Source organism: Solanum lycopersicum, chromosome 2, assembly GCF_036512215.1.
Source record: "Solanum lycopersicum chromosome 2, SLM_r2.1".
Lineage (NCBI taxonomy): Eukaryota > Viridiplantae > Streptophyta > Magnoliopsida > Solanales > Solanaceae > Solanum > Solanum lycopersicum.
The window spans coordinates 51,504,820-51,525,238 of record NC_090801.1 but is presented as its reverse complement, the minus strand read 5'-3'; the positions used below and the strand labels follow the sequence as shown (position 1 = coordinate 51,525,238).

General features: G+C 28.0%; 2 protein-coding genes across 2 annotated transcripts; one reads left to right on the top strand and one right to left on the bottom strand.

Moving 5' to 3' along the window:
- The first annotated feature begins 3,739 nt into the window (after window positions 1–3,739).
- On the top strand, window positions 3,740–4,324 carry LOC101252843 (polcalcin Nic t 2). The gene has a single exon (XM_004233429.4). The coding sequence runs from the start codon at window positions 3,835–3,837 to the stop codon at window positions 4,093–4,095; it is 261 nt and encodes an 86-aa protein (XP_004233477.1). The 5' UTR covers window positions 3,740–3,834; the 3' UTR covers window positions 4,096–4,324.
- A 472-nt stretch (window positions 4,325–4,796) lies between these two features.
- On the bottom strand, window positions 4,797–7,637 carry LOC101253154 (probable serine/threonine-protein kinase PBL7). Its single transcript, XM_004233430.5, has 6 exons — window positions 6,915–7,637; window positions 6,580–6,837; window positions 6,319–6,491; window positions 6,071–6,150; window positions 5,813–5,960; window positions 4,797–5,421 (listed from the first exon to the last, which is right to left on the bottom strand). The coding sequence occupies exons 1-6, from the start codon at window positions 7,477–7,479 to the stop codon at window positions 5,080–5,082; spliced, it is 1,566 nt and encodes a 521-aa protein (XP_004233478.1). The 5' UTR covers window positions 7,480–7,637; the 3' UTR covers window positions 4,797–5,079.
- Between the last annotated feature and the right edge of the window lie 12,782 nt (window positions 7,638–20,419).

The window sequence follows — 20,419 nt, the reverse complement described above, 5'->3', positions numbered from 1 at the left end:
TTAAGTTCTTTAGTTAGATAAAGTATAACTTTATAGAATATCGTATAACTTTGAGTTAAAATACTTAAATTTATTATCTATCAATAATTTTTTTAAGAATATGAATCAACGTATTGTATTGCAATAAATGACTAATACTTTATTAACTTTGAAAAAACTTTTCTCAGTTAGCTGAGTCTATTCAACCTTAGCTTATATGTATAGCAATGTATACGTGATTCGTCCCATCTATTATTTCTGTTCCAGCACCCTAATCAATTTTAAAATGAAATTGTAGAAGCAAATTATTTCTTACATATTCCATCAAAGAAAGAAGGAACGTCAAATTATTTTAGACTAGAAAAAATAATACTCAATAAACTATGTGCTAATAATCACTTGATAGATAAATCACTTAAGACAAAATGCATTAACAATGTACTTACACCAAACAAGCTAGATTTAACATCATAATTTAGGTAGAAAAGAACTTAAACATTAAGGATTTATTGAAAAAAGAAAAAAATTATTGATGAAAAAAATAGCATTCTCAAGCTGATAGTTTAGAAGTCTTATTTAAGGTGAGACTTTTTCTTTGTAGTTATTAAAAATACTTTTTTAAAAAATTAATTTTCTCACGTGTAGACGATATCAAATCATTGTATTTTTTTATAGTTTTCTTTTTCGTTTATTTAATTTATCGCAGCTAGAGGTATACATATATATTGAGTTGGTTTGAGACTTTTTTAATATCAAATCAAATTATTTGTATAGACATTTAAATTTATAAATCAAATCAAACTAAAAAAAAGTTGAGTTTTTCAAACTAAAATGCACCCAACTATATATTGATATTTCATCTAAAAAATCAGCCTTTTATACTTTTTAGGTTTAAGTCATCTACAACAAGTTGTTCACATATTTCATTTAGACATCTTATTTTAGACTTGTTTCAATTGAACATTTTTTTTTAATAAAAAAAAGTACCTATTGAACATATTTTGACAATCAACTAAAAGTAAAAATAGTGTGTTATACACTCGCGACTAACGTGGAATAGTAGCTAACAAAAAAATACATATGGCAGTAGACCCATAAAAACAATTAAAGTAAATATAAAAATAAAATAATTAAAAACTATGTTTTCAATAAAAATAAATAAATTAAAAAAGCAACTTTTCCCCTCTTCTTCTTCTTTCTAGAACCACCCCACCCTACCAACGTAAGTTCCTTATTTTCTTTAGGCAAAATGATCTGATGAACCTTTACACTTGTATCCGTCTGTATTGTGAATTCTTCTACTTAACTCATTTATCATCTGGACCCTTAAACTTGATAAAACACAATATATTTAACCTCTCTAACCATTAATCATACTTATGTGGCATTAATATAATTGAGTTGGCAAGAGAGTGAGACCACACACCTTTTATGGCATGTGAATATCATATTTAAATTTTAAAAATATTTAAACTAAAAGAGTAAAATAAAAAACTTAAAAAAGAAAAAAGAAATCCATTCTTCTTCCCCCAATAACCTACTTTTTCCAGCCATCTCCATTTTTGTCCAACTCTCTTTTTATTTCTTTCATCTTTTTCCAGCCACTCCATTTTTGTCCAGCCTTCTTTTTTTCTTTCTTTCATCTTTTTTAGGTATTTGGTACATCGCACGTGTCGAGGAATATACCAATAAATCGGAGGCGGCAATGAACTTCTAGCATTCTGATACGTCGGAGAGGATGGATAACATATTGGGGTCCCTAGTGGTTCGCAATAGTCGTCAATGGTACGAAAAAATGGAGACAACAAAGAGGGGCACAAGGCTGGTGCGGCGGCTTACAATGTTTGGATTTGTGTAGGTTGGAGAAGAAGAAAGCAAGAAAAATGGTGAAAGTGTGCGACAAAGATGGAGATAGATGAGTAATTTTACAAAAAATTATTTATCTAAAACATATTTTTTTGGAAAAAACTATAGAAAATAAAATTACTAGATTTTAAATAAATAATTTTTAGAACTTGAAAAGATATATTGTTTTGATTTGAATAAATTATGGGGAAAAATTAATAGAGGTGAATTTTTATTTCATTCAATAAGAAAATGACACATAATGAATATTTTTTTTAAAAAAAAAAGTGTTGCTTGTTGCAGGGGTATAAATGAACAAAAAGGTGGAATGAAGGGTAATTTTAGATTAAAAAAATGAATAAAAGAATAGTTTTAAACCAAAAAATAAAAAAATATTTTTAGACTTTTTCTTATAATTCATGGATATTTTTGACTCTTTCATTTAAACTATTATCAACCAAAATGGTATACCAAGCGGGTACTTTTATATGATGTATATGTTGAGAAGTTAGTGAGACAGGAAGTGTTCAACATGTCATTTTAAAGCATTTGTGTGGAACAAAGAATACTCAAGTGTTTGTTATGGATATGAATTAATTAAAAAAGTTCTCCCTATATTGTTTTGCTGCCACAATTACTAACCAAATATTGGGAATTTGAACAAATTTGAATGCACAAAATTCAACTTGGTTTTCCATTTGGGGTTTGTGCTCCCTTTTATGTTTCAATATAACAATAAATTTTTAATATTCGCTTCCTCTATTACAATTTAGTTGATACATTTTTCTTTTTAGATCAATTTATTGTTATTATAGTATAATGACATTTGACCAAGTAGATTCTCATCTTCTAGTGTTTAGGGCATCTCTCTTTCAAACTTTGATATCAAACAAGTATCACGATCCACCTTAAGTGATATTTATTGTTTGCTTTGTATGTTTTCCATTTCATTTTTTAATTTGAATCTTCGCATCAAAATTGATGGTTGAGATTGAGACACATGTCCCATCATTCATATAAAGAGTATATATGTTTTAAAATTTGAACAATAAGGATACTGATAAAGATATACACATGCTATTTATAATAATTCAAAATATACTTATCGTTTTTCTCTTTTATAAAATGCATATAAAGTACTGTATCGATATAAATATCGAATTTTTCAATTTTGATACGGTAATTCAATACTTAGTGAGCATACCCACCCCTGCATCTAGCTACAAAGACCGTTAGGAAATAGAATAGAGCTCAAAGGAGCAAACTATATTAAGGAAAAATTACTAAACACACGCCTTAGTTTTTCTTATTTCTAATATCCCCTTCTATTTCTAAAATTAAAATTTCTTATTTGTTTTAATGTATTCGAGCTATATATTAATGTATTCGAGCCAGTATATAATGTATCTGAGCTATATTATGTATACGGTTTATTTTATAATGTATCTGAGCTACATATTATATATACTGACGTAGTTTTTAATGTGTCCGAGCTATATATTATGTATTCGGTTTATGTTATAATGTATTCGAGATACTCTTTAATGTATTCGAACTATGTTTCTTGTTTGTGTTACTTTTTAAGAGATCAATGTAATTATAAACTAAAAACGGATATATTATAATTTCATATTAAAATTATGTGATTTCTAAAATTTATCGTAATAATAATTGCTGAACACGTATGGATCCGCTTAAAATTTCTAATCCTTGGTTTCAGATACAATTTATTTAATTGGTCCCTCAAATATCTCAATTGTGAATTTGTTATTTCTGTTAATGATCTTTGATTATGGTTATTTCCGTTAATGATCTTTCGTAGTTTCTCCACAAAAAGCCCATTTCCTAATGAGAAGGTTAACCATACATTAACAAACATCTTCCCCTTTATAACTTCAAATTAAGTCATTTTCTTGGATCTAAGTGAGTAAAAATTAGACTAATCACAAATTAGAAGGACAAACATCGCCAAATTTGTTTAAAAAAATTTTAAAAAAAAATTGTCAAAGAATGGGAGAGGTTGATGAACCACAAGACATAGCTGATCGCGAACGAATCTTCAAGCGCTTTGATGAAAATGGTGATGGACAAATCTCTGCAACAGAACTTGGAGAGACATTGCAAGCCTTAGGTTCTGTTACTCCTGAAGAAGTTAAGTATATGATGGATGAAATTGACACTAATAAAGATGGTTTCATTTCTTTTCAAGAGTTTACAGAATTTGCCAAAGCTAACAGAGGCTTAATTAGAGATGTTGCTAAAATTTTCTAGTTATATTTTGATATACATTCAACTTATATACACTAACCGCACTCTGATTATTATTTCTAGTTGTAATTATCTATTACGCAACGTAATAGTGTGAAAATTCTTTAAGATAATTATTGTTTTCTTGTTAAAGAAACCGTTTTAAGTTAGTTAAAACTGTAACCTCCATTTTCCTTGCATCATATTGAGGTGGACTAGTGTATGTATTTTTATATATTTTTTTCATTTTAAATTTGTTTTTCATTTTCTGTACCTCCTCATTATATTTGGATTTATTTTTTGGGTCCCATGTGAGAGTTGAGCTGTCTTGGTTTCTTACATATGACAAATATAATTGCAAGTTGACCTGAATTTTGCTCGTTGCATGGCATAATTGGTTGTATTTTGTGAACCATTTTATTTTTCTTAATTACCTAACGTGAATTGGATCGAATAACTTCTGTTGTTTTAATAAAGAAAAGATGTATTTGTCCACGATGAGTATAGAATAGGCATGAGGGAATATGATATGAAATGGGCAAGATTCTATGCTTTTTTTAATTATTCTTTCAAGGTAACGATCATATCTACGTGATTTAGACATTGTGAGTTCTGAACGGAAAGATTGTATTTTGATAAACAAAAGGATTGGATAAACAAATTTTGCATATTGTATAATTTATACAATTTGGTGACCAACTATGGATTAATAATGATAAGAACTGTCCACCAATATACTCTTTCATTCATCTAGTAAACAAAATTACATGTGTAATATAGGCTGATTAGATAGCATCGTTGTAACTTTCTTTTCTAATCTTGAAAAACAGAAACAGTTATAATTTTCCTATAAGAGTTGGGGACAAGGAACCAGTATGTACAAACAAACACAGAATTCATATCTACAAGTTAAAGAGTTTTTCAGTTGTTGCGCGCTATAGTTTACTCCCTGTCAAGTTGAATGGGCAATGGAAATCGAGATAAGACTTCAGATTCACCCTTTTTGTTTCAACTACGATAAAGGTCATCGTTGTCAAATTCTGCAACTCCTAGCATTGCCAAGGCTAAATGACTCTTCATTTCACTTCTGGTCTGCTGTGAGTGGTTGTAAGAATCAATCAAACAGCTATTACCAGGCAAAATGTTCTTCTTTGTGTAGATGGAATCGGACTCTCTGCCTCTTAACATGTCAATGATTTCATCGATGTCAGGCCTTCGAGATTCTTCACTGTGTATACATGCAGCTGCTGCTTGAATCATCCAAGATATTTGGTGCAAATTCTTTCGCGGGATTTTAAGTCTTGGATCAAGAAACTTTTCAAGAACATCTTGCTGCAATAGTGGCTTTGCCTGAATAGGAGAAACATCAAAATTTTCAATATCTGCATAGAAAGCTGACTATGCTTTATTGAACATCTTCTAAATTTTGAAGGGAAGTGCCAAACTTTTTTCAAGTTATGTTACAAAAACTCAAGCATCAGTGAGTTGGATACAACACCTTCGGACGTCCCAGACTCACGTTTGCAAGAACAAGCAAAATGACGGTAACTAAGTAAGAGATTATGACTTGCGATTCCAGAACTTGGGGAGAAACAGAGTTTGGACAAATTCAGATTGCATTAATAGTTACCAACGACTATAGTGTATTCATATAGAGAGCGGCGGAGATAGACTGACTTAGCTATCAAAATAAGGCCAAATTGAATACAAATACTAGGCATATATTTAAGTAAGCACCTACCCACAAAACCATGTTCTCTTCTCCTGGTCCTCTTTTCGCTTCAATTGGCTTCCGTCCAGTTAATAGCTCCAACAGGACAACTCCGAAAGCATAAACATCAGTTTTATCAGAAACTTTACCATGTTGAAAATATTCTGGGGCTAAGTATCTGCAAATTTAGTTTTAAAACCTGGTAAGTGTGGGAAAAATCGTGTTGTTAAGCTGCATCAGGATCTTAGTCATTATTATGCTAAAGAGTTCACCATAAAGAAATCATACCCAAATGTTCCTTTAACAGTTTTACAAAGGAAAGGCACTGAAGGTGCAGGAGTCCATGTAGCTAAGCCAAAGTCACACAACTGCAAAGGTCAAGTAACAATTAGCCAAAAATATGAGAGTTTCTCTGTACCTATGAAATAGTCGAGGTGCTAACAAGTTGGGCCCGACACCAATGGCTAGTATATCCACCTAAAATTGACAACTACCTAATTATGGTTTTCAAATGATATTCCTATCCCTTTCACTACCTTGGGAGTCTTCTTCGATGAAAGAAGAATGTTCGAAGGCTTGATGTCCCTATGAACAACGCATCGCTCTGTCCCGTTATGCAAATACCCAATTGATTCTGCAATACCTACAGCCACCTTATACCTAGCAGACCATGGAAGTGCTGGACCACCTTTACTTCCCTTCTTCTTCCCTGTAAAAATCAATCGACGAAATCTGAATCCGACTGAAATACTGTAAAATCAAATTTCGAAAAGAAAAGGAAAGCAACAACTATTTACCATGCAAATACCGCTCTAAACTTCCACCAGATACATATTTGTACACCAGAAACAAACCCTCCTCTGGATCAATGCAAAAACCCACAAGAGGAACAATATATGGGTTATGAAGAGAGCTAGCAATCATCAATTCTCTACAAAAAGCCTTTGGAGACTCTTCATCCTCCCTATCTAGACGCTTAATTGCCACTGTAGTCCTCAAAAATCCCACTCGTCCTCTAAAAACATAGCTCAACGCTCCTCTTCCCAAAACTCTACCTATCCAATTGAAGAAACATAAATCAACTAAAACACAAATTGAAAAAAAAAAGGGGGGCAATGAAAATGAAGATTACCTTTAGAAAAATTTCTAGTAGCAGAAACAATTTCATTGTAACTGAACCTAATCAATGAATGAACCACAGGAGAAATATTCCTCTCTAATGACTCAACTTTCCTCCATTTCACCTCTTGAGATTTAGGATCAGTTAACCCATTATCCAAATTCACCATTAAAACAGTAGCAGCAGGAGGAGAAGAAGAAGAAGAAAAGTTATTATTCCCATTCACCGACTCAACCTCAACTTGAGTACACAAAGTAAACCTGAAAGAAGAGTGAACTGAATATGGGTCAGCATTAATCAACTCTGGACCACCACACCCTCCCGCCTCAGCAAGTAACCAAGCTTTATTATGCTCCAAAATCTTGCCATTTTTGTCATCATTCTGATTGTTAACAGAAATTCTACGACGTCGAGGAGGGACGATACAAGCCAACCCCAAATCCCAAATCATTTTGTAAATTAAAGTTTTCATGTTTAGCTCATAGTTATTACCAGTGTGAATGCCAATGGCTAAATTTTGAGTGTTTGAAGAGTGTGAGTTGTGAGAGTCGGTACAACTACTTGGGGAATACCCCATTTTTGTTAAGGGATCTCAAAAAGCTACACGGAAACACAGAAACCAACAGAAAACAGAGAATAAATAAAGGCGGAGAAAGAGAGAGAGAGAGAAAACAACTTTGCTTGAAAGAGAGGAGAGAATTAAATCCCTATAGGAAAGAAAAAGAGATTAAATTTATAAACAAAAATAACACTAGTTTGACTCAACTAGCAAATGATAAATTAATGGCACGTTTGACTAGACATAAATTTAGAATATTAATTTATTTTTTGATTTTTTTTTAATATTTAAAATAAGTAAATTATTAAACATCCAACATAAATATTTGAACTTTTTTTCTATTTTCGTTTGTTATCTAAATCCGGTATTGTTTGTCATGTTTTTTATTTTTAGATTGAAATTATAAAAATTTTGATTAACATTTTAAGATGTATTTCTTAATCATATTAATATGCAAAAAATTGCAATTTATAGAACTTTTCATATAGTTTTAGAATATTTAATTTTTTTTGTAAAATATCGAATTAATATGATCTAATTTTATCTTAAAAATTAATCAAACTGAATTTTGAAAAATGCAATATAACAAATAATACCGAATGAAAGAAGTATATTTTCTAGATGATAAGTTTCAAAAGCTTAAATGCTCATATTTTATAATTTCATCTTAAATTATTTCTATTTTGAAAAATGATTTGATAATAATTTGAAAAATGATTTGATAATAATTAAAAAGATAAAAGTGAATAGTGATATTTGATTTAATTTATGTCTTTTAACTTTTTTTTCCCTAATAGATGTAAATTATACACTAAAGTAAGATAATGAAATAGTACCAAAATTTGTCATTAATACAATCAAGAAGAAGAATTCTTCATAATGGGGCTTTGGACACAATCTTTTTTTTAAAAAAAAAAATAAATTAAAACTTATTCGCAAGGTGTTTACACCAATTTAATATATGTATGTCATGTGTTTAAATTTATAATTTATTTTATTTATTTAACTTTAATTAATTAACACGTGTTATACTTCATTAGATCATACAAAAATGGGATGCTTCTGTCTTTTGGAAATCCTTTTTTTTTTTTTATAATTTCATACTCTCTAATCAATATTATGAAAAATCAATTCAAAATTCATTCATCCGATTAATTTAAATTCATCTGCATAGGTTTATTGAAAGGAAAATGCACTCTATAGTGAATTTATATTTTCAATATTGTTCTAAACCTCAAATTCAAGATATTTAATTGTACGGTAAAATTTATCCACCCAATCATGCTTCTTACTATTATTATTTTCTTTGCTTCATATTATATGTGTTTTTGGTATAAGGGAAAATCACTTTTTTCTAATAAGCAGGGAGTATTTTTTTTTTTATTAAATTTGATATATATGATTAATTAAGAATTGACTTAATGACTAATTTCTTAAAAAGGTTATTATTACATTTATTCATTTTATTTGCCCATTTTGAACTATGCATGTTTTTAAGGAATTGTGATTAATATGAGTATCATCTAATCTTTATTGATATATGTATAATGGATAAATGAAATCGATAAAGAAAAGATTAACTTGAGTGTGAACATATTTAATTAACTAGCTTGATAGGGAAAAATTGGAAGTTGAAAGAGAATATCAAAGTATTTATTAATAAGCACTAATTAATTAGGATTCATAAAATGTAGTTTTGTGTCCTAGTCATTCTTCAACTACCATTCTTTACTAAATGGTTTTATCTTTGTCTTTTATGAATCTTTTAGCTCATGATGTAAAAATCATTTTTAACTAACTTTAAAACTTTATGAGAAAATTGAATTTTGATCTAAAATTTTAATTTATTCAAATATTATATAATAATTGAATATTATCTGTAAGATTGAAAAAATATATTAATAAATATTAGAGGCTGGTATTACTTATGAAGTAACTTTTTAATTATAATTATATTGATTCGATCTTTAAAAATAAAAATAAATCATAGATAAAAAGCTAAAAATGAGATATTTATATAAACGGTCTTGTCATTCAGCTTTATATTAAGATGACTAGAGAGTTTTGATTCAACTTGTCAAGCAAATCAAATCTAATAAACCAATATGAGATTTCTCTTTATATTGTTTTAAAAGAAACAAATACACGTTATATATAAATTGTTTAGATAATTTTAGAAGTAACAAACACATATCAAATTACAACTTATTTAGATAATTTTAAAAGTAACAAATACTTTTCAGATTACAAATTGTTTAGATAATTTTAAGAAAATGTTCAAGTTGTGATAATTCAATATATAGAATTTAATATCTCAACAAATATATTTCTAACCATTATTTTAATATCTTGTTTAAAAGTAACAAATACTTTTCAGATTACAATTGTGCTTCAATGTTCCAAATATTAAAAGAAATCCTGAATTATCAACGAGTTTTACTAGTAAGTAACAACTTCAATTCATAGTACTATATTATAAGCAACATGCTACTAGCAAATTTGTAACCATTATGTTAAAGAATTAGCAATGAATTTTTAATAATTAAATATTTTGGTTGATGAATACAATGTGAAATAATGGCACCTAAATTAGCAAATTCCTATCAATGAATTACCAACAGAAATATTACTAAAACATACATTTATATTACCAACAGAGTATATATTGATTAGTAAAATATGACAGAAAAAATAAAGTATAATTTTTTAACAAGTTACCAATGAAATGACCAACCAATCATTTACTAATAATAGGGTTTATTGCTAATTTAACTTGTGTTGATAAACGATTCACCGTTTTTCTTATATTAAAAATAAAACTTATTTTAAATTATTTTTAAAAGGCTAGAAAGTTACTTTTTCAAGTTCTAAAATACCACTACTTCATTGCGTTGCTAACTTTTTCCCTAACTCATCAAAAATATAGTTAGCCTCTCCTTTTTTTAAAATAAATTATTTAAATCCTAAACTTTTGAATTATGAATAATACGATAAGGAATTAATTGGATTATAATGATCTGGACCGTCGCACGTGCGACAAAATCGTTCTCACCCAAAAGATTAGATCTGATTTTCGTCAAATAATATAAAACAATTGATGTAGTTTCATTTTAGTGGCAAATAATGCAATGAATAATTTTTTTTAATTTTATATGAGGGAAATTAGGTATAAATCATTTTTTAATCCCAAGATAAAGAGTGCACGTACTATTATAGTTTCGTGATGGAATTTAAATTTTATAAAGTCCCACTTAGTTAAGTTGTCCTCTTCTCTAACTACGATGTAATCAACATGCATTATTATTAATTCCTTATTATAGGGGATGTCAATGATATGGTTAGGATGAAGTTATTTAATTAGTTCTTTTAACGTGAAAGGTTACATTAATGCTATAACATTACATAAAAATTGTGTTTTATTATGCAGTCATCTTTGAGTAGAGAATTAGTGGAAGAAATGCTATAATATTTGTAAGCTTTGAGGTGCATTATTTTTTTAAATATTATTTCATATATTACTTTTAATTAGCAAATAAGGCTAATATGTTATCATATTTTTATTTCTTCTAGATAAATTATTTCGTTTTGTTATTTTTGAGATTTATTTTATGACTAATAATGTATTTGTTATTATTTTTCTTGACTCATATATATAGGATGAAATGATAACATCAAGCGATGAAGATTAGTGGATTTTGAGTTATATGTATTGATTATTTGTCAAAAATGATTATGTAGGAGAATTTATGAATTAATGTAATTTTTTCTTATTCTTTATGAGATATAATATTTTATTTTGTTAACTTTGAGATTTATTTTAGGACTAGTAATTTATTTGTTATTATTTTTCTTGACTCCTGTATATAGAATGAAATGAAAATATTCAGAGATGGAGACTAATGTATTTTGAGCTATATAGTGATTATTCTTTATTTTTTTAGGTCCTTAAGAAGTAATGTTTCTATTATATTATTTTCTTTTGAATTATTTATGTTCTGTCAAAAATGATTATATGTGTTTAAATGTAATTTTCTCCTTATTCTTTATCTTTTTCTTCTTTTGGTAGATAATTTTTTAACTTATTTAATCAGATTTGCCGATTATAGGAGATATATATATAATGAAAATGGTTAGACATTCTTGCATAATTTGAGTTTACAAGGAAAAATAATTTGATATGTTTAATGTAATACCAACTTTTTCTTTGTTGAACCATAAATAATTTAATATTATTGGTTTATATTCATGAAGATAGAAATCCTGAGTTTTTCTAAGAAAAACATCTAATTATTTTCCTTAGACCTCTATATGATTCTTAGATAATTTATCTATATATAATGATAACATTCTTCAAAAATAATTATTTGTTTAGGTAAATTCATCTCTCACTTTTTTATTGATAATATTAGTTTATTGTGTTTGTGGCTTATAATTTTTTGAAACATAGAAGTAGAAAATGAGTAAATGAATATCTATATGCTACTTAAAGAAATACGTACATATACTTTCATAATCCGGTGAAACAATTTTTATTAACAAATATGATTGAACATAAGAATGTAAAGTTAATTTATAATTTTGAAAATACACATGATTTTATTAAAAATAAATTATTTATTTATATGTAAAATTGCAATTCTTAAAATTTTCATTTTTGTTGTTTTTCTTAGAACATTTCAAGTTGTTCAATAATAAGTCTTTATATTTTCATATTTGTTATTTTTATGGAGTTCTAAAGTTCTTTCAAAATTACGATTAATTTATAATTTTAAAAATTTAGATGGTTTCCTATCTTTTTATTTACTTATAATAAAATATTTGCCTCAATATCTCTAATTTGTTTGTCTTTTCATTTTCTATAATTAATGTTCTTTATTAGTGTAATAATGTCCAAATATTACTCTTATTATGTTACAAAAGTTCAAAGTCATATTATTAATCCTTTTAATTACTGTGATTTTTTATTTTTAGGAATTTATTATGTTAAATGTAATATTTATTTAAAATATGAAATATATTTTTTAATATTTTGTGTTTAAGCCAAACAAAATTAAAAGAAATAGGAATTTTGATGTGTCATTTTCTTAAAATCTTTTTTTTTCGTAGTTAATTCTCTCTTTTGTTCTCTTAATGTTATTTTTAAATTTTACATTTTTTCCCAATCTAAGTTGTCCCAAAAATAATTGGATATCTAAACCTAAGTATAATGATAATAATTATAATAATAACAATAATAAGTATGAAATTTAACTAATTAAGATTTTTAAATTTTTCTTTATTTAAAATTTAATTATTAAAAAGTTACTAATACAAATATTAAATTAATCTAATATTGTACAACAAAAATAATTAAAATATGTGATGATTGAGTCATGACGAGGACAAGTAATAGTAATTATGGATAATGATTTATAATAGTGTTGGCTAATTATATGGTCATGAATACTAACTATTAATAGCAATCCGAGTTATATATTGCTAAAAAAATATACTAAGAATATAATTTATAAAATTACAAATAAACATAAAAGAACGATTGTATTTCAAGTTTACATAAATATATGTAAATTATACTAAGAAAATCTCAAATAAAACAAAAAAAAAATGATCACAAGTTTACATTTCAAGTTTACATAAATATATGTAAATTATACTAAGAAATTTATTTTTAATATTCAACTTTTCGAAGTTCACATATATTGATTTCTGAATAAATTTCATATTTAATCTAAATATTTTTCATAGTTTCTCTTCTATAAAATTATGTGATTAACAAAAAATTATTTTTATTAATGTAACGACCTGTTTAGTCGTTTTGAGCAGCAGATTTTATTTCTGAAAAAACTGGCTGAGACGACGGAACCCACGACGGACCATCATGGGCACGACGGACCGTCGAGGGTGTCTCGTTCCAAAATACTTAGAATTCTGAAAATTGGGTCCTGAAATCGACTCTCTGAACTTCGTAACGGAATGGCAGGACGGACCGTCATGGGCACGACGGACCGTCACAGACCCTTTAATGGAATGAAGTCTCTATACTCTGTGACGGAGCAGCAGGACGGACCGTCGCAGGCACGACGGCCCGTCACAGGCTGCGTAATCCCATGCTGGGTCGGATTTCTGTAATTATTTTAAAGGGCGTTTTGGACTATTCCGGCTTATAATTATAAAGTTAGTGGTTTAATATTAATAACTCAATTACTTGGGGGTTAAAAGAGGTAACCTTGAGTTAATTAGTGGGTTAAGTCCTCATCTTTTATTCTTAATTATATGCTAATTAGGGTAAAAGAAAGAGGGTTGGAATAAGAAAAAGAGAAAGAACAGAGAGAGGGAGAAACGTACGATCAAGAGAAAGAAGAGAACAAAGCTTTGGGAAATTGCTTGCTTGATCAAAATTCTTCGGTGGAGATAGGTTATGATTTTTATACTATTCGTAGTTAACTCTTAATAGCGAATGATATGTGTTGGGTTGTATTGTAAAGTCTTCTATATGCTTAATTGTATGCTTGCATGAATGTGATTATATAATTGTGATGAAATAAGCATGATGAAGCTATTGAATCCCAAATCTTGAAAACCCCTTGTTAATGATGATGCCTTGGTATAAAAGAAGGCTTGATGAACTAAAGTAATGAGATTGATGATGCCTTGGTATAAAAGAAGGCTTGATGAACTAAAGTAATGAGATTGATGATGCCTTGGTATAAAAGAAGGCTTGATGAATTAATAGAATGAGATTAGTGGAGCGGGTGTCACGAATCGACACGTAGAATTAGGGGATCGGGTGTCACGAACCGACACGTAGAACTAGGGGATCGGGTGTCACGAACCGATACGTAGAATTAGGGGATCGGGTGTCACGAACCGACACGTAGAATTAGGGGATCGGGTGTCACGAATCGACACGTAGAATTAGGGGATCGGTGTCACGAACCGACACGTAGAATTAGCGGATCGGGTGTCACGAACCGACACGTAGAACTAGGGGATCGGAGTGTCACGTTCCGACACATAGTAGTAGGGGAGCGGAGTGTCACGTACTAACACAAGAATAAAGGTGATGAATCTTGAAAGATGTTAATATACTCAATCTAATGAGCCTAATTCCCAAATGAGTATGGTATTGAGGCTTGAGTCCTTATGTGTGAACTTGGTGGTACTTATTAACGATCATAGTACTTGTTGTTGCTACATGTTGAGTAATATAGTTGATTTTATATTATTACTTGATATATATTGTTTTCTATTTTGAGTTGGCCGATGATATCTACTCAGTCCCCGTGTTTTGTACTGACCCCTACTTGTATGTTTCTTTTTGTTAAATTGTGGAGTGCAGCAAACGTGCCGTCGTCTTCAACTCAACCGCAACTCTAGTCAGTCTTCATTACACCGGATTTCAGGGTGAGCTAATACTTCTAGCTTGGACTGGATCTTCCTCTTCATGTCTTGATGCCTTGAACTTCCGGCATGGACTATCTTTTTACTTATTGTAGCTTCTTCGATACTCTTAAATTAGTAATTTGAGGATAGATGTTCTTGTGATGATGACTTCCAGATTTTTGGGGATAATAACAAGTGTTTGAGTTTTTAGAAGTTATTTGATTTATTTTGTTAATGAGTTTTAAGTCTTCCGCAATGTATTTAGTTCATTATGTTTGAAATGATGGGGTTTAGATTGGTTGGTTCGCTCACATAGGAGGATAAATGTGGGTGCCTCTCACGGCTCGATTTGGGTCGTGACAATTAAAGTAATTATTGATATTAATATGTAATTTTATTTTAATCCTTTTTATAACCACGCAAAGCGCGGCTAAGTACACTAGTTTTTTATTTACAGAGAAAGAGGGAAAACTTTTGTGTAATCCAAGTAATAATCAAATTAGAATTTATCTCTCTCAGAGTTCCGTTTGGTTTTGGTTTGGAATATTAATTTGGAAACTTACCTAATAATTGTGTTATATTAAGAAAATATTTATTATTTACCTTAATAATATTTTTTCCATTAGGCATATAATATATTTTTATCTATATTCCTCCTATTTTTTTTTTAACCAAAAAAAAATTAATAGCCCGCGTATTTTGGAAAGTTGTTTTTTTGTAATTAAAATTAAAAAAAAATTAGGCGATGGCGACATGATTCCCTTTTTTTTTATTGGAAAGTAGATTTTTTTAATTCTTTTTTTTTCCTCTTATTTTCCGTACACAAACTGTTTGTTTTTACTGGCGTCTTTTATTGATTATACTCAGATATGGTAGCCCGTGCTCGTACGGGCTCAATATATGTTACTCTATTTTTTAGTTTAATTTTGTGAATATAGATAAAATTTGAAGAGTCATTTTAATTTATTAGTTAGTATAATTTATATTAATGTTAATGTCATTTTTAAATAATAGTTAATAATATTTATTATTTTCTCTATTTCAATTTATGCGACATAGACATAATTTTGAAAGTCACCAAATGTTTTACATGTCTTCTAAATATCTTAAGTGGTTCATTAGTATGATTTATAGTTCGTTCATGTAATTTTTAAATAATATATGTTTTCTTCTTCTTTCTCAATTTATTTGACACTAAAAAATTTACGAAAGTCAATCAATCTTTTTATATATCTTTTAAATATTTAAAGTTGTTGATTATTATTTATAGTATCTTCTACGTAATTTATATATAATACATATTATTCTTTTTTTTCAATTTATATGGCATAAATAAAATTTTAAGATTCGATCAATTTTTTTATATATGTTTTTGAAAATATTTTAAAACATCAATTATTGACGTTTATAATACTTTTTGTGTCATTTTCAAATAACACAAATTACGTTCTTTGTTTCAATTTATGTAGCATGGATACAATTCTAAAGCTCAAATAATTTTTTATATATCTTTTAATTATTTTTTTAATAATTAAAGTAATTTTTAAATATATAAAAACTTAAAAAAAAGACGACAAATTAAACGGCGGAATTACGAAATAATTAAAATGACATTACATGCATATTTACCTACTCACAAATCAAAGTTTAATACATTTTATATAATTTTATTTAATTATAAATTTATTATTTTATTTTTTTAATGCTTGTGTTAAGTTCAATTTTGGGAAAAAAAACATATGAAATACATAATACTGAAACGCCCTCTAATGTGCCAAAGCAGGCATGTCACTTCAACTCCCTTTTATAATATAGTTACAAATAAATATTTATTTAATTCTTCTTTTACATTATTTTAAATAAAATGTAATTTATTTTCTATTTATTAGCTTTACATATTGAATTCTATAGTATCTCTTTTATCTTTCTCTTTTAAATTCTTGATCGTTTGTTTATGTCTACCAATAAATTTCTCAATCTGTTAGCATATGTGTAGTTTTCTCTTGTATAATAGAGATTTATTCCGTATTTTTCACTAATATAAGAAAGAGTTAAGCAAAGATTAAAAATCATGATCACATGAATGAAAAAATGAATCAAAAGGAAATGTAAAAGTGTGTCGAACTAATTCATACGAGAGGAAACTTATCTAATATCTTGTAACTTGCTATTCAAGATCGCTAGAATACTTTGTAACTAATTATTCAAGATATTAAAACTAATTTAGTTTCAATAGGAGTAGCACAATAAATTTGGAAATTGGGACTCTGAGAGTTTAATTATGTGTTGAAATCTAGAAATAAACGTTCCTCCTGTAATCATTTAGAACTTTCTTCGACTTAGGTCCATTTGTTTGTATTTAATGAGGGCTTGAATCTTAATCAATTAGATTCACCTTATTCAGAATGTTTGTTTTTTAGGACCGAATGTTAATTATTTAGATTAATTTGTGAAGTTTGTTTTTTTTTCCTTATAAGCCTGCTAATGTGTTTGAATAAGTGGATGCAAATGGGCAGGTTGAGTCAAATGTAGGTGAGTTGAAAATGGGTAAGCATAAAATGGATAATCATTCAACCCACCTATATTTGATATGGATAAAAATTGATTGGGTAATAAATGGGACTGATAAAATGCTAGTTTACCCATATTTACCCATTGTTTCATAAATAAATAGTACTTAAAATTTCAATATGGAAAAAATATTTTAGTCTTTTTTTTAAAATGAAATATGTTGAAAATGTTTCATTTAATTAGTTTAATCTATTGTATTATAAAAGTAAAAAAAAAAAAAAACATAACACATTTTTTGGGGTTGGGGAGCGGGGAAGGGGGGGGGGTGATAGGGGCTGGGGGATCCAGGGTTGGGTGAAAATAAATACTTGAAGATGAAAATATTTTTTTGAAAACAAATTTAATATTTTTTTTTTGGGGGGGGGGGGGGGTAGCGGGTAGGGGTTGGTAGGGGGTGTTGGTGTGGGGAGAGGGGGTGATGGTAGGGATGAAAAAAATAAATTTTTGAAGTTGAAAACATTTTCTAAAAACAAACATAATTTTTTTGGGGGGTGAGGGGGCTGGTACGGGGTGGGTCGAGGGTAAGGATGAAAAATTGAAATTTTAAAGTTCAAAATATTTTTTAAAAATAATTTTTTTTGTAAAAAAATTGGGGGATGAGTGTCGAGGGTTGAAACATTAATTGGGACCTATATGTTAAAGTTTTAAAAAATCGCTTCTAAAACTTGGCAGCAGACGGTTTTTAAAAATTTGGAGAAAATTTGAAATACTCATATATGACCCGTAAAATACACATATTTTTATTGGTAAATATGGGTATAGACGTAAATATTACCCATATTTAGGGCCCGTTTGAACATGTGATATGATATTATGATATGAAATAATGACATGGTATCATGATATGGAATCATGAGATGAAATGAAAGTTTTGTTTGGACATACGATATGAAATTTTGGTGTCGTATATTTAGTCATAAACACAAATCTCATAAAGTTCTAAAACTATTAAAATAGCTCCAATTGTTGCAACCTAACTTTCACTTCTCATCAATATATTTGAGTAAAAATGAAATACCTTTCACGGGCTCTTCAAGATTTTATTACTCAACAATCATGAAGTGTGAGTTAAAATGACTATATGTTGGTGAGAATAATAAATTTTATGTCGGTGAGAATAATAAATTTTAAAAAGTAACGATGTAATTATAAACCTTATTTACATGTGAAATAAATGGTTAGTAGATATAAATATGGGGTTATTTTAACAAAATATAAACTTATAGATCAATCTTTGAATTAAAATATCTTAAATCATGATATGGTATTTCCATATGGCTTAATATCATGGTTTTTGGAGAATATGGAATCACATTTCATAATATGAAATCATGAGATGAAATTAGCATAAAATCACATGTCCAAACGTTGATTCCATATCATGATATGGTATCGCATGGCCAAACGTCTGCTTAAAAACACTATTTCAACCCATATTTGATGGGCTATTTGAGCATGTCAATGAAAAATGGACTTAAATTGTCAGCATAGTCTGAATACATCTGAATGAATCAGATCTTTAACACACTCTTAATACCATTCAAACTAAAAAATAAGACTCCTATCATAATTCAACTTCATCACAACAACTCATATTTTTTTTTATTTAATTAATGTTAATTACATGCTTACCGTTATAATTTCCTCTATCCTTAGTAACTTAATATGTGTCTTTTACTTTCATAAAATAATCAATATATTTGAATTGATAAGCACTTCATGCTATAATACTTAGCACGGTTTCAGAAAATAAAAAAATATTAATTATTTGATCGATAATAATAACAAATGTCCATTATAAATAAAATGGTTTCAGAAACATTATATTACTATTCTATATAAACTATTTTACATTGCATTGTATTAAATTCTCAAAGTTTTTGAGTGCAAAGAATAGTCATATTAATGATGTAACTTAATGTTAAATTCTTAATAGATTAATCATATTACCTTGTTACGACAAGAATATTCAAAATAATATTTTTTATAAAAAAAATACTATTTTACTAAAATGAGATTTTTATAATATTTTTGATATAGAGTTTAATTTCATATGCACATTCAGATATTGAAAATAAACAGTCTCAATAATTCAGTGTTCAGATTTAGAGACAACATCTTAATATTCAAATGTTTATTTAGATTTACACATCTAGATCTTAATGCATATCTTAATATTTAAATATTTATTCAGATTCATACGTTTTAATCTTAATGGAAACAAATGAGGCCTAAATTATTTATCATTGGCTTAAGAAAAACCAGAGTTAATTTGAATTTAATTATATTCATACGTCATACTAAATACAGGGATAATTATCGTTGTTAGTTATAGGTTGATTAGAAAGATGTTATATAAAAAACTATACCCGCTTAATTTATTTTCTTTAGTTCACATCTTGTTTAGATTTATAACAAAACTCCAAAGGTTATGTTCTTGAGGAAAACAATAGAGCAAAAATGTAAACCTAACCAACAAAAAAGAATAGGTATCAATAAAATTAAATAAGAACATATATTAAAAAAAGAATAGGTATCAATGAAATTAAATAGGAGCATATATTTAAAAAAGTTTAAGTAGGTAATCTACTATTTATATATAAATGACTATAAGCACACAATTGAAGGTTAACATGTCTGCTTCAGTTGTGTGCTTATTCACTTTACTATTTATATATAAGTGGCAATAAGCACACAATTGAAGGTCAAGATTTTACTTCAGTTGTGTGCTTATTCAAATAACTAGTTGTTTGGCTTACTGGAGTAGGCTTGACGTTTCAACCCTAAGGACTGGGATTCAAACCTTGCCAACATCATTTTTTATTTCTGTTTTAATTTCATTTTCTTTTTCTCCGTAAATTAATTATTTTCTCCATCTACTTTTATTTGTCATGTAAATTACATTAATTTGATAGTTAAACAAAAAAATTTAGATACTCAAAAATTATATTGCAATTTTTTGAATATCAATATAATGAAAAAATATATTATAAATGTTACTCAA